This window comes from Podarcis cretensis, assembly GCF_951804945.1.
Source record: "Podarcis cretensis genome assembly, chromosome: 8".
Taxonomy (NCBI): Eukaryota; Metazoa; Chordata; class Lepidosauria; order Squamata; family Lacertidae; genus Podarcis; species Podarcis cretensis.
The window spans coordinates 51,123,930-51,136,498 of record NC_137177.1 but is presented as its reverse complement, the minus strand read 5'-3'; the positions used below and the strand labels follow the sequence as shown (position 1 = coordinate 51,136,498).

The 12,569-nt window shown below is 45.3% G+C and overlaps 1 protein-coding gene across 2 annotated transcripts in view; it reads right to left on the bottom strand.

Moving 5' to 3' along the window:
• The window catches only part of FANCA (FA complementation group A), a 43,280-nt gene that overhangs the window by 4,445 nt on the left and 26,266 nt on the right, over positions 1 to 12,569 (bottom strand). Inside the window, exons 22-39 of one of the 2 annotated variants that reach the window (XM_079988704.1) lie at positions 10,843 to 10,950; positions 9,812 to 9,954; positions 9,485 to 9,555; positions 9,275 to 9,374; positions 8,693 to 8,892; positions 8,413 to 8,509; positions 7,779 to 7,955; positions 7,240 to 7,313; positions 6,348 to 6,476; positions 5,748 to 5,838; positions 4,497 to 4,669; positions 3,664 to 3,769; positions 3,044 to 3,103; positions 2,136 to 2,240; positions 1,306 to 1,418; positions 886 to 1,027; positions 665 to 727; positions 71 to 176 (exon numbers count right to left, since the gene is read on the bottom strand). In XM_079988704.1, coding sequence (XP_079844830.1) covers positions 71 to 176; positions 665 to 727; positions 886 to 1,027; positions 1,306 to 1,418; positions 2,136 to 2,240; positions 3,044 to 3,103; positions 3,664 to 3,769; positions 4,497 to 4,669; positions 5,748 to 5,838; positions 6,348 to 6,476; positions 7,240 to 7,313; positions 7,779 to 7,955; positions 8,413 to 8,509; positions 8,693 to 8,892; positions 9,275 to 9,374; positions 9,485 to 9,555; positions 9,812 to 9,954; positions 10,843 to 10,950 — 2,058 coding nt within the window. Of the gene's footprint in view, positions 1 to 70; positions 177 to 664; positions 728 to 885; positions 1,028 to 1,305; positions 1,419 to 2,135; positions 2,241 to 3,043; positions 3,104 to 3,663; positions 3,770 to 4,496; positions 4,670 to 5,747; positions 5,839 to 6,347; positions 6,477 to 7,239; positions 7,314 to 7,778; positions 7,956 to 8,412; positions 8,510 to 8,692; positions 8,893 to 9,274; positions 9,375 to 9,484; positions 9,556 to 9,811; positions 9,955 to 10,842; positions 10,954 to 12,569 lie in introns of both variants that reach the window. The other variant, XM_079988705.1, reaches the window with a different exon arrangement.

The following is a 12,569-nucleotide window of genomic DNA, read 5'->3' as shown; positions in this document are numbered from 1 at the left end:
GTCTAGCCTGAGCAGTACTTTGCTGGCTACAACCCTCAGATGGCTGCAGCTTATGAAGGAACATTCGTACCTTTCACTGCTGAACTGAAGACGGCCAGCCAGGATGCACCTCGTTCCTCCAAGCCCTGAAGCAGCTTTGAGCTCCAATCCAAGGCTTTGTGAGCATCCATGCCCTCCTGCAAGTTACAAGGGAAAAGCACACACGTACCTCCCCTCTTTGGTACACCCTGGAGGCATTACCAGAGCCACTGGGAACAGCCATTGGACTACTTTGAGCAAACCCCACTACCTTTCTCCATGAGTTTACCCATCTATAAAGAACAGGTTTATAGGAGCTTCCTACTTCTCAGGCTTCCTTTCAGGATAAGCAGCAGACAGGCAAAGATCGTAACAATCACTGCATACTTAAAAGTACAGGAATTTTATGTCTCGTAGAATCATAGAGTTGGAAGGGACCCTGTGGATCATCTAGTCCAACCCCTGCAATACAGGAATAGGCAGCTGCCCCTTGTGGGGATCGAACCTGCAACCTTGGTGTTATCAGCACCATGGTCTAACCAACTGAGCTATCTGCCTCCACTCCACCTTTGCAAGTTTATGTGACAGTTGAACAGCGACAAATGAAGGCCCTGGGTCTACCAGGCAGTTTGAGAAATCTACTTACCTGTGGGGTTACTCTCGCTGAGATGAAATCCACGACTGAAAAGAAGAAGAGGTTCACCAAGAGCTGTCAGGTAAAAGAAAAAAATAAATGCATGCACCACACAAAGTGAGTTTCTCAAGCCTGACATCGACCCACTGGTCTAGTCTGCAGAAGCCAGTGTCACCCTCTGTGCCATCATGGACACATCATGGTAAAGCAAAATGCAAAATGAAATCTCTTACTTGCTCTGCTTCAGACCCCAGCCTTTTCAGCCCTTCAGCCATCTTTTCATGCACCATTTGCCGTTGCACAGTGAAATGTAGAAAGGCAGCAGAGATCCATGGAATGTCAGAGACCAGGGAAGCTGCTTCCAGTGAGAGGAACCTAAGTGGTAAAGACAAAACAGTTGTCAGTTGTCAGTCAAAAGGCCAGCGGGCTCCTTTTCAAAGATGTCAGCCCTCCTTAATCAGGTGTGTGACGTGGCTGAGAAGAGATGATGTAGAGACACCTGGAAGTTCAAAACCAAGTTTTTCAAGGTGAGAGCTAAAAAGGTAATAGGAATGCAACCCCTCCCCATCTCTTCTCATGGCTGGAGTGGGAGACATGAAGGGAACACAGAAGCTCAACAGCTTCTCAGGTGTGAGCTGCTTCCTTGGAGTTACCTGCTGACAGAGGTCTGCAACTCCTTGAGGCTCTGCAATCCCTGTGCAACTGGAGCGCCGAAGAGTCTGTTCCACTCCGAGAAAAGCACGGGCTCCAGCCTCTGCCACCAGCACTTCATGGAGTCGAGACAGAGAACGCAAATTAGCCACTTCTTAAAACTGCATCAATGCCATGTGTTTACATGCCACTCTTACATAGGGTTTCCTCACCCACTTTATTTAAGCAGTGTTGCAGAATCAAATGTCGTCCCCCCACGCCCCGTACTCTGGGCCCCAACTAGCTACTTTTCTAAGGATGCATCTGAAGTCATTAGGATCATCAAGTGGAATATTCATGAGGCATAACAGAAAAATGTTATTGTTATTAATACAGAAGGCTCTTGTGTGACCTAAATATCTGCAGGCAGAATTAGGACTAATGCTTTAAAAAACCAAACACACCTGTTTTAATATTGCTATTTTAAACCAAGAATTTATTTTGAGTAGTTTGGCATAGTATTTGCTCAGGATGGGCTATTATGGTGTTAGAAACGCCCCACCCTCCCCCAAAAAGTATACCTCTATGATCTCCAAAACCACTCTGGCTGATCACGCTCCTGCTTAAGAGAACTTGCATCATATTATCACAGAATCATAGAATTGTATGTAGAGTTGGAAGGGACCCATGAGGGTCATCTGGTCCCCCTGCAATGCAGGAATCTTTTGCCCAATGTGAGACTCGAACACATGACCCTGAGATTAAGAGTCTTGTGCTCTACCAGCTGAGCCAAGAGCTTTTGGAACTGCAAGGAGACATATAGAAAGGTAAATCAACAGCACAGGCCTCTTACCGCTGCAGAACACAGGATTATAGGGCACGTGGTTTGACACAAGGTGAGAACGGCAGTCACCTCCTGCGCAGGTTTGTGACACTCCAAGCTGGCGCTCAGCAAGCCCTGAAGGACAGCAAGGACAGTCACTAAGGTAGATTTTAGAGCACTAAGGTAGCAAAGGGAAGCAGGTGGCGCTGTGGGTTAAACCACAGAGCCTAGGACTTGCCAATCAGAAGGTCAGCGGTTCGATCCCCACAACGGGGTGAGCTCCCGTTGCTCGGTCCCTGCTCCTGCCAACCTAGCAGTTCGAAAGCATGTCAAAGTGCAAGTAGATAAATAGGTACCGCTCCAGTGGGAAGGTAAACGGTGTTTCTATGCGTTGCTCTGGTTCGCCAGAAGCGGCTTTGTCATGCTGGCCACATGACCCGGAAGCTGTACGCCGGCTCCCTCGGCCAATAAAGCGAGATGAGCGCCGCAACCCCAGAGTCAGTCACGACTGGACCTAATGGTCAGGGGTCCCTTTACATTTACCTTTAAGGTAGCAATGGCGCTTCACTAAGGCAGCCTAAGCCAACCTGGTCCCCTGCTTTGGACTACAGCTCTCATCAGCCTGATACCGAGGGGTGCTGTCAAAAACCGCTAGGGGGGAATCAGGCTGTGGTAGGCAGCACAAAGGCCATGTCCCTCAGGAGTTCAACTGGCATGAGTGGGAGCAGTGGAGAAACAACACTTGGGAGGATTTTAAAAAATGTACTCCACATTCAGCCCTCATAGGAAACTGTCTCATTACCCATTCTAAATGAATTACACAGCACTCACACACAGAGAGATTACATAGGATGGCCAGGGGACTAAATTCCTTCCCTGCAACCCCAAATTGTCAGGGGAAATTCAGAAGACAAGAGGTGAGTTAGCAGTTACATTACCCTGAAGAAATGAGATGTGATGTCGTAGGAGAGCACACAGCCTCTGGAGCAGATATTCCTCTGTAAAAATGTGAATAAGGAATTTCAGAGAGTGAGGAAAGCATTCCCAAGAAATCTGGATAATTAACTCCAAAATCAGCACATAAATGTAGGTGCGCTCTGACTCAATGGTGCCCCCACCCAGGATTGTGATGGTTTTATTCTGGCTGCTGGCAGCACAGGTTGTTTGGGATTTGCTCCTCCTCTCAAGTTAGCAGGCAGGAGATCAGAGTGATATCACAGAGAGAGGGGATTAGGTCCCTTTCCAAGGGCAGCGATCTTCCCATAAACAGCAAGCGAGCATAAGGGCCGCATTTTTTAAAAAGCGGTAGACCAGCCTTCTCTAATGTGGTTCCATCCGAAGTTTTGGGCCGTAGCTCCTATCATCATGAAACTGTGCTGTGTAGTCAAAAAAACATCTGGAGAGTAGCAGGCTGAGGACAGCTGAAGCTGACTGCTCTCTCACCAAGGCTGCTTTAAGCCCCAGAAGGAAGATCCAGCAACAGCACACCCAAAGAGCAAAACACAAAGCCAGGAACAGTTATCAAGAGCACTGCAGTTCTTTAGGACAGGATACACACCAGTTCTGTGTTTGCAAAACAGAAGAAGTCTTCGCAATCCAGAGCAATTTTATTTCCTCTCTTCTGTGTTGATATGAGAACCGATGGAGGGAGACCTAAAAGAATCCTGTACAAGAAGCAGTTTGTTTCAGGGTATAAACCATATTCATTCTGGTTTTAAGAATAGTGTCTGATTTGCTGTGGACAGGATTTCAGATTGCCAATGAAACAATGAACAGAAGCGTTAGCAAAACTGTGGCCAAGATCAGGCTATTCCTCACGAGAGCAGAGAAGGCTGTAGCTCTGTGATAGAGCACCAACTCTGCATGCAAAATGCCCAAGGTTCATTCCCCACTGACATCACCAGGGAGGCCTGGAAACGCCCCACCCCCACCCCGGAGAGCTACTGCCAGTCAGTTTTGACAATGCTGAGACAGATGGAACAATGGCCTGACTCTATATATTTATTATTTTGAATGTTTGGCCAACTTTCCTTTCCAAAGGGAGCCTAGAGGATCTCAAAACATAATAAAATTAGATGAAAACCCATTTAAAAACACCACTGTAACATTGAGGCAACAGTTAAAACCAGCAGTGTGAAAAACCTGGTAGGTAGAGGCTTGGAAACAGCGTCTTTCCATGCTTCCTGAATGCAAGTCTTCCTTCAGAGGGACTTTCGCAGCTGGGGTGCCACCACTGGGAATGCCCTGTCTTGGGTATCTACAGCTTCCCATGTCCCACAACCCAGGAGGAAGCAGGAAGGGAAAATCTTGCCTTCCATTGGCTTCTATGCAGCTGTGTTTTTAATTATCCCCAAAGCCACTTGGACTCATTGGCAGCCACGGTGCATTTACCTGGTTTGAAGCAGCAGCTCCTGCTGCCGAAGTAGCCTTTCACCCACAGAGGGCCCATTGCCCAGAGCTTTTTGCCGCCCCTGGAAAACCCTGAATAGGAAGTGCTCCTCCCTTCTGGGGCAGGAGTCAGGTGGGGCTTTCTTGCGCTCCAGCTCCAGCTCCAGCAGCATCTCCTGAAATTGAGACAGCAGCCGGTTAGTAGAGGGCAGGAGATGGCGTTTCAACTCCTGTTTGTTTGTTTGTTTACTTATTTATTAAATTTCCATCCCACTCTTCTTCCCAAAGGAGCCCTGGGCAGAAAACATCAAAAATTTAAAACAATTCCATTCAAAACAACAACAACAACAGCAGCAGCAACATATTTTTAAAAAATTCTAAACCACCTAAAACATTTCAAACTCTTCAGAATGTCTTAAAACATATTTCAGTAACCTGCAGTTTTATAAGAGTATATATTTAAAGTAGGTGAATAAACGAGTAAGTTAAGTTAACTTGGAATATGCAGAAAATATAAAAAAAATAAATTTAAGGAAAGAGGGGGAAGAAAGTTGAGTTTCAAAATGTTGAAATGATTGTAAAATTATTGAAGTGTATAAATTTGAAAATAATAGATAAAAATTAAAAAAGGTCTAAAAACATGAATATCTCCACAGCAGTGGATCAAAGATCAAAATAGTGGTATTCCATAGTAATAAATGCCCAGTACTTCTTATATATCCATTTTCCCTCAAAGCATTTCACATACGTCCCTAATCCTTAAAACAGCCTTGCAGAGTCAATGTTAGGCAGGCCACTATCATAAAGCTACCATAAGCTCAGTCTAGAGCAATCTTCTCCAACTCAGTGCCCTCCCTATGCTTAGGTCTACAATTCCCACCTGCCCTTGAAGACAATTATACTAAGTGCAGAATGCAGTGGCCTGTAGTGGCCACAGGCATTCCAGCCCAAGCTGCAGTATTTAGCAACAATGCTACACAGAAGAACATGCATTTGCATGATCTATTATCAGCACAGTACCTGAGACTGGGTCATCGTTAGCCATCACTAGAAGCCAATGCACAAGACGGCCAGCCACAAGACTGGCTGACTCTCCAGCAATTTAACTGAACGTTGCTTTACGGGTTGGAAAGCACCTTTGCACTTGTCATATCATTCCTAGCATCAGAAGACCAACCCCAGCAAGCGGCAAAATCTTTGAGGAAAAGAAGACAAGTACAAACAGAAAACACATAGCATGCACATTTGCATCACCTGCAACCGGCAGTAGATATCGGGGCTTCCTCTCCCATGGGATATGGAGCATTTCGAATCATTTGGGTGGTTGGGCTTGTCAAGCTCAGACCTGGAACCAAAAGCAATGGAGAAGGAGCTACTGCAGGGCCCAGAAATATCTGAACACAGAGAGAAGCATTTGCCAGAGAAACTGGGAGAGGGACACGTGCAAGTCCTAAAGCTGCTAATTTTGCATCTTTACCTGCTTTAATATGCCATGGAAACACACTATCGATAAACCAGAACTATTTTAAAAGAGTGCATTCCTGGGCAGGGGGAAGGAACAATCTCAATTAAGGCAGATGTTTATCAGCATTGCGTAGGTTGTAGGAGTAACACACTCTTTCACCCAGCTGATCACAGGCAGAGGGAAAAGGCAGAATTTGGGTGGGAAAGATAATGGGTGTTTTGTTCATCTGTAGAAGCAATTTAACCAGCACCTTTAATCAAAGGGAACCAGCCGTTGTGCTCAGGTTCTGGTAGTAGGCTTCCCAGAAGGAGGACCTGGCTGGCAGGAAAAGGACAGTGGACTAGATGGGCCTTTGGCTTGATCCAGTGAGACTCTTCTGATGCTCTTACCTCTGGCAGAAATCCAGGATGGTGCCAATAAGAACAGCACACATCTCTCTCAGGTCTCCATCACAGCCTCCAGCAGCAGCAGGCACAGGAAGAAAGTGCTGATACAAAGCCCAGTAATGGAATTCCTGCCTGCATGTAGGAGAGACAGGCAGAAAAAGCTCAGATCTTCTGCCAGCAAATCAAAAGGCAAAAGAGAGAAGGTGGGGGTGAAAGACCTTGAGCCAAATCTTCTTACGGTTATCATCAGTGCACAAGGCTGGACATAGAAGTGAAGGCTTTTAAGCTCAGACTCAAAGGGACAGACAGAGGGTGAGAGTTTTGCAAAACCATTTCAGAGACTAAACCATGAATTATTTTAGTTAATTATCCTTCTCTGGACTTTAGCTTTAGGAACGAGGGTTCTGCCTTTGGAAGAATTAAGGGGCTATTTTATTTATTTATTAAAATATTTATATAATGCTTTTCAGAAAACGTAGCTACACACATCACACAGTAGACCAAGAATAAGCAACAAAAGGTGCTTGAGAAAGTGTGATTTTTCACATACAAATCACTGTTTTTCACATCACAAACACCTGCACTATGATTTTTTTTTTAAGAAAAGCCTTCTAAAACCACTGCCTCCCCCGCCTAATAATCCAAATTGTGAAAAACCAGCCTCAGTGCTTAATTTTCACTTTCTGGGCTCATTTGCAGGTGACCAAAAGTGCTCCTTCACATGAATGAAAACCAACCTTCACCATCCTGGTGTCCTCCAGATGTTTTGGACTACAATTCCCATCAGCACAGCCATATGAGGCTGCTGGGAGTTGTAGTCCAAAACATCTGATGAGCATCAGGTTGGTGAAGGCTGAACCTTGAACTAAAGTTAAAGCCAGCCTGCAGCACTCACCTCTCACAAGGAGAAAGAACGTCTTCATCAGGCTGGACCCCTAGCTCCATCAGCAGCCACTCTTGGAGGGTCAGCTACAAGAAAGATAAATTTCTGTACGCAAAACAGCAACAGGAGCTCCCCAGACACCTTAGCCTGTTCCTCCGTGCTAAGCATTAGGTCATTTGCTCTGGCCCTCAGGCATAAACTGAAGTGCTAATAGCATTGAATTTCTTAAATCAGGGCTAAATCAGGATTTACCAGCAGAGCTCTCAATGATTTGAAGTAGACTGGCAAGGATTTCTGACTCCCTGTTGCTTAACAGCAGCAACAATAACCTATCCTACTACTACCACAAAGCCTTCATGTGTAATGGATTAAGAGCTCTTCTACACTTCACTCAAACTTTCAGAGGGCTGCTCAGCTCTGGCTAAACTGAGCCCAGCTCTTATGCCTGCTTAACTGGCACCCCAACAGTGAAGACTCAACCTGCTACAGATAACGTTGAGACATGGTTGCCAGAGGGCAAGGGAAGAACCTGGCACAGTCACTGAATTTACCTGGAACTCTTTCTCCTGCAAGAGCTCTTTGAACTGGGTTTGCTTCCACAAGCAGAGGGCAGCTTTCCGGTAACAGATAGCAAGGTGAGATAAAGTTTTCCAAGGAATCTCAGCTGGGTCTCCGTCATAGCCTCTTCCTCGAGCCTCTAAGCTGAGCCGTGGAACAACATATTGAAGCTACAAAACAGGGAAAAAAAACCTGTCAATATAAATAGCACTGAGCTAGATGGACTACTGGTCTGACTCTGTATAAGGCAAATTTCTATATCCGGTATACAAATCCACAAGTTGACTTTATAGAATAACAGGGTTTTCATATTTGCTGACATTATTGATTTCATCACAAATATGACTCCAAATTATTAAACAGCATTGATGTATTTCCCCCCCCCCAAAAAATTTTTGGAGCATAACAATAATAAAATCTGGAACCACAAGTTTTGAGAAAAGCAGGCTGGAAAACGCTGCACTCACAGAATACTGAGCAATCAATCTAGAGAGAATCCTGGATAAACATGCAGGTTAGCACACTGAGCAGAAATAACTGCAGCAGAAAGATGCATTTGTGTTCGGATTTGACTTCTGAGTGCAGGATAACTGTCGTTTGCTTTAAATATATATTTTATAAAGTTACCTTTTTTACAAAACCAGGATGAAGTAAGGAGCACAGACAAGCACTGGAAAGGGAAGGAGATTTGCAGAAGTAGTAAGAGAGAGCAGCTGTACAAAACCTACAGACAGAGAGAGAGAGAGAGAGAGAGAGAGAGATAAAAAGTATTATTTTGTTTGGTCATTCACCGGTCTCCTTTCAAATACTATCTATTTTATTTTTATCCCATCCTCCAAGAGAAATATACCCACCACCTATTTTACTCTCACAACAGATGAAACCTTTGATGGAGAATGAAGTTTACCTCATGCAGAAGACAATGGACTCTCCTGTCCGGCACACCAGTAAATAATCCCAGAGCTCAGTAATTGAAAGACATCTTTTGGATGCAGAGTGAGGAAGCCAAGAGCAGAGGTCCACCTCAGGAATTAAGGATTTGGCTTCATTTAAGTGGATTGCAAAGACAGCCAGGCCAATGATATGAGCATCACTTAGAGAAGGCCCCTGCAAACAGACGAAACATACCCCAATCAAAGCACATGAAAATACATTTTGTATCCATGGCTACCAGTTTCAGTAAACCAGGAGTGGCTAACTTGCAGGCCAACAGTTGTTGGACTACAGTTCCCATAATCCCATTGGACTACAGTTTATATAATCCCTGACCGTTGGGCCATTCTGGTTGTGGCTGATGGGAGCTGGAATTTAGCAGCATCTGACAGGTCACAGGTTATCCCTGCAGTAAAGCCCAGAACTCAAAGGGGCCTATCTCAGGAACGCAAGCAGACCGACACTCTGTGATGGCAACAGAAGGAGCCAGTTAAATTCTGGTTCTTCAGAGGGGTGCATGCATTAAGACATCAACTCATCGCATTGGGAAACCCACCTGATGATAGATAAGCTGGCAGAGCCTGCCCAACAAGGATGGCAAAAGTCGGCGGTGCCCACAAACCATTTTCACAAAGAGGGAGGGCCAGGCCCCTTGTCTGTAAGGAATACAAGCCATGTCATCATATTGCTGCCAGGATGAAAAAATGTTTATCTCTGTTTAACTACGTTCCAGAAACTTTAAATACCCAGTAAGTGTTATTTTTACCTGTCTGGAGGGAGGAAGGAGGAGGCAGCCATTACACTCTGGCAGAACGATGTCAGAAGAAGATCAATAGCCTGAAAGAGAGAGGCTGGCTGTTGATTTCTACCCCAGGGCCTTTGTATCTGGTGTTGGTAGAGATACAAGCTCCTACCATGCAATTATGAAGAACTGAGAACTAGAATTCTCATATTTTGTCTGACAGGACCGCAACAAATACTGAAAATATGGCTCATTGGTTGGATGGGTTCCCAACATTTTATCTCCGTAAAATGATTCTGTCTCAGGGATGTTTCAGTGAAGCAACTTAGAGCAAAGCACGTCTGTACGCACCCCTTGATCCTGCTTTTCAACTTCAGGAATGGAAAGGTTTAGCTTGATCCTAAGACTTAGGGATGCGGCTTCATCCTCGTCTTTCATACGTCCCAGGACGCCCACCAGTTTATCAGAGACCACAGCAATCTGAGCTGGCACCTCTGCAACAGAGAACAACATGACAGAACAGCCAACAAAGGAGACGAGGGTATATCCAGCTGCTGAAGTTCCTTAGGAATTTATTTTAAAACCTCATACGCAAATTGTTCTGCCACCCTGAACACACAGTGCCACCGGCATATGTGGCGTTTGATTCCATCTGAAGGAAGCAGGAAGTTTTAACAAGCAATAACATTAACAAGCGAGCGACCAGGTTTAAGTGATGCACTTGAGAACTAGAAACAGACCTCGAGCCATCTAAAGCAGATTAGGCCATGCCTGCATCTAGCAAGCCAAAAAAGTGGGCGGGTCTTTTTCAGCCAAGAAAAAGCACAACATTTGCCAAATACTAGATGCTGAAAATTAAAGTGAATCAGACAACTATGTGTGTGTGTGTGTGTGCGCGTGCGCGTGCGCACACACACACACACACCCCGGTCCAAGATGCAACTCCAACCTGCTTCTCCCAATGGCTTGGTTTGGCCCACTGACCAAAACAAGCCATGTTAAATCGAAGGGGATGACATAATACCCTGCTGGAGTCCTCGCAACACCTCTTCCCGTTGTGGCCACTTGGAGCTGCATGACAGTTTCCACCGCAGCAGTTCCATTTGCCCTTTGGCCACCCCCTGAGTAGGCCAGGTTGCACCTTCTGGACTGTCATGCCTGGTTCATCTCCCCTTACCCAACCAGCTACCCCAGGGATCTGCAGAGTCTCCCCCTTGGGGTTGTCTTTTACCCCTGAAGTTGGCTGATGATGCGTGAGGCCCACAAACATCTCACACGTACGACACAGGCTCACGTCATCTGCCAAAGCAGCTTTGCAGGCGTGTCCTGTGCTGTTTCGTCCCCATTCTCTCCCCGTTTGCCGCCCGATTGCCTTCACTTACCATCATGCTTATTCTGGTCTGTAATAAGCAGCCTCAGTGTGTCAAGTTCGGCTTTTAGAAGTTCCAAGGGCTCCCTGAGATCACTTGCCTCAATTTCCATTGATTCATCTGCTGAACACAAGAAGCTGCTGCTGTCTTATGCCAGGATCAAGCTATTTGTAAAGTTAGCCTAGAATTTTCTATTGTATTTAAAATGTTTCTTACCTGCCCTTCAGAAGGTTCTAGGGCAGCGTACAAAATGGTGCAGGCAATTTACCCAACATACAAACTGTGATACTGTATATGAATGGCCAAGACTGCTTACAGGAGCAGGCTGATGGTAACTCCTCTGCTGAGAGAGCTATACTGGTTGCCAATTTGCTGCTGGACCAGGTTCATGGTTCTTGTGCTAATTCACAAAGCCCTGAAGAACTTGGGCCCCAAGTACCTTAAGAACAATCTGATTCCTTATGCTCCACCTCAGTCACAGAGATCCTCTGATGGGCCGCTTCTTGGGGTTCCCCACACCGCAGAGGTTTGGTCAGCCTCTGTTAGGGACCGAGCCTTTAGCGCAGCAAGCCCTGCCTTTGTGGAACTCCTTAGCAGTAGAGGTTTGGCAGGAATCATTCCTGCCAACTTAGAGAGATCTCCTAAAAATTGTGTTATTCGGACAAGCCATGTGAATTTGTTTTTGCCAATCAGTATTTTAGTGATGTTTTTATCATTCTTACTGTAATTTTGGATGGTGTTTACCACCTGGTTGTAGTTTTATGCAAGCTGAGTTTTAAAATGTTTAAATAAATATAAATGCAATATAAAAGCAACAGCAAAATGAAAAAGCAGATTAAAAACTCATGTTTAAAAACTATGGACAAGAAGAAGAAAGCAGCAGCTCCAATTACAATTCCATTCAAAATGCCTGGAGCAATAGAAAAGTCCTTAACCTTACACACCCCTAGGGTCCCAGGCAGAGAAAGGTCTTTCATCAGCACTTGCAAACAGATCCCATTTTAACCACAGATGCCTAGGAGTTGAACCTGGGGTGCTCTGTATGCAAAGTGTGCGCTCTCCACCAATGAGTTATAGACTTGCTACCCCCTCCTCCCAATGGAAAGTGCATTTTAGTTCAGCCTGTAATATAAACACTGTCAGCTTGAAGCCCCACTATTTTGATGGAGCAACCTCAAAAGAGCATTTGCAAGAGTAACAGCCCACATTTATAACGAGGTTCTTAGACAGTATGCAGACTATTGACCTACAGTGACTCACAGCACCACCTCTCTAGGTCTGGTTTAGGGCACTCAACCTAAAGAATGGACTGGAATTTGTGCAATTGAACAAATTTATCTCCACATACGTATCAGTATTAAGCCAGCTCAGCACATTGAAGTCTCCAGGCTAATTTAGCAGCACCGTTCATTAATCCTGCTTCACTGGCGTGATGCCCCAAGGCTACATATAACAGACAGTGATCGTTTTAGAGCTAACAGGCAATGCAATTCCATCAATATCAAGCCAGCTGCATTAAAGGACAAAAGCAGGCTAAATCGTTTTATTCACTTCTGCTACAGGACCAGGAATTTAATGGAACAGCCACTAGGGGCCAGTGTCCCCACTTTATCTGGAACACAAATCATTCCTTTTGATTGCCGCAAGCTGCTAAAAAGCATCACTTCACCCTTGATTTCTGGCACTCAGGACCTCAAGCTGCCCAAGCCTGAGAACAGCATCTGAGTTTTCACATTAAG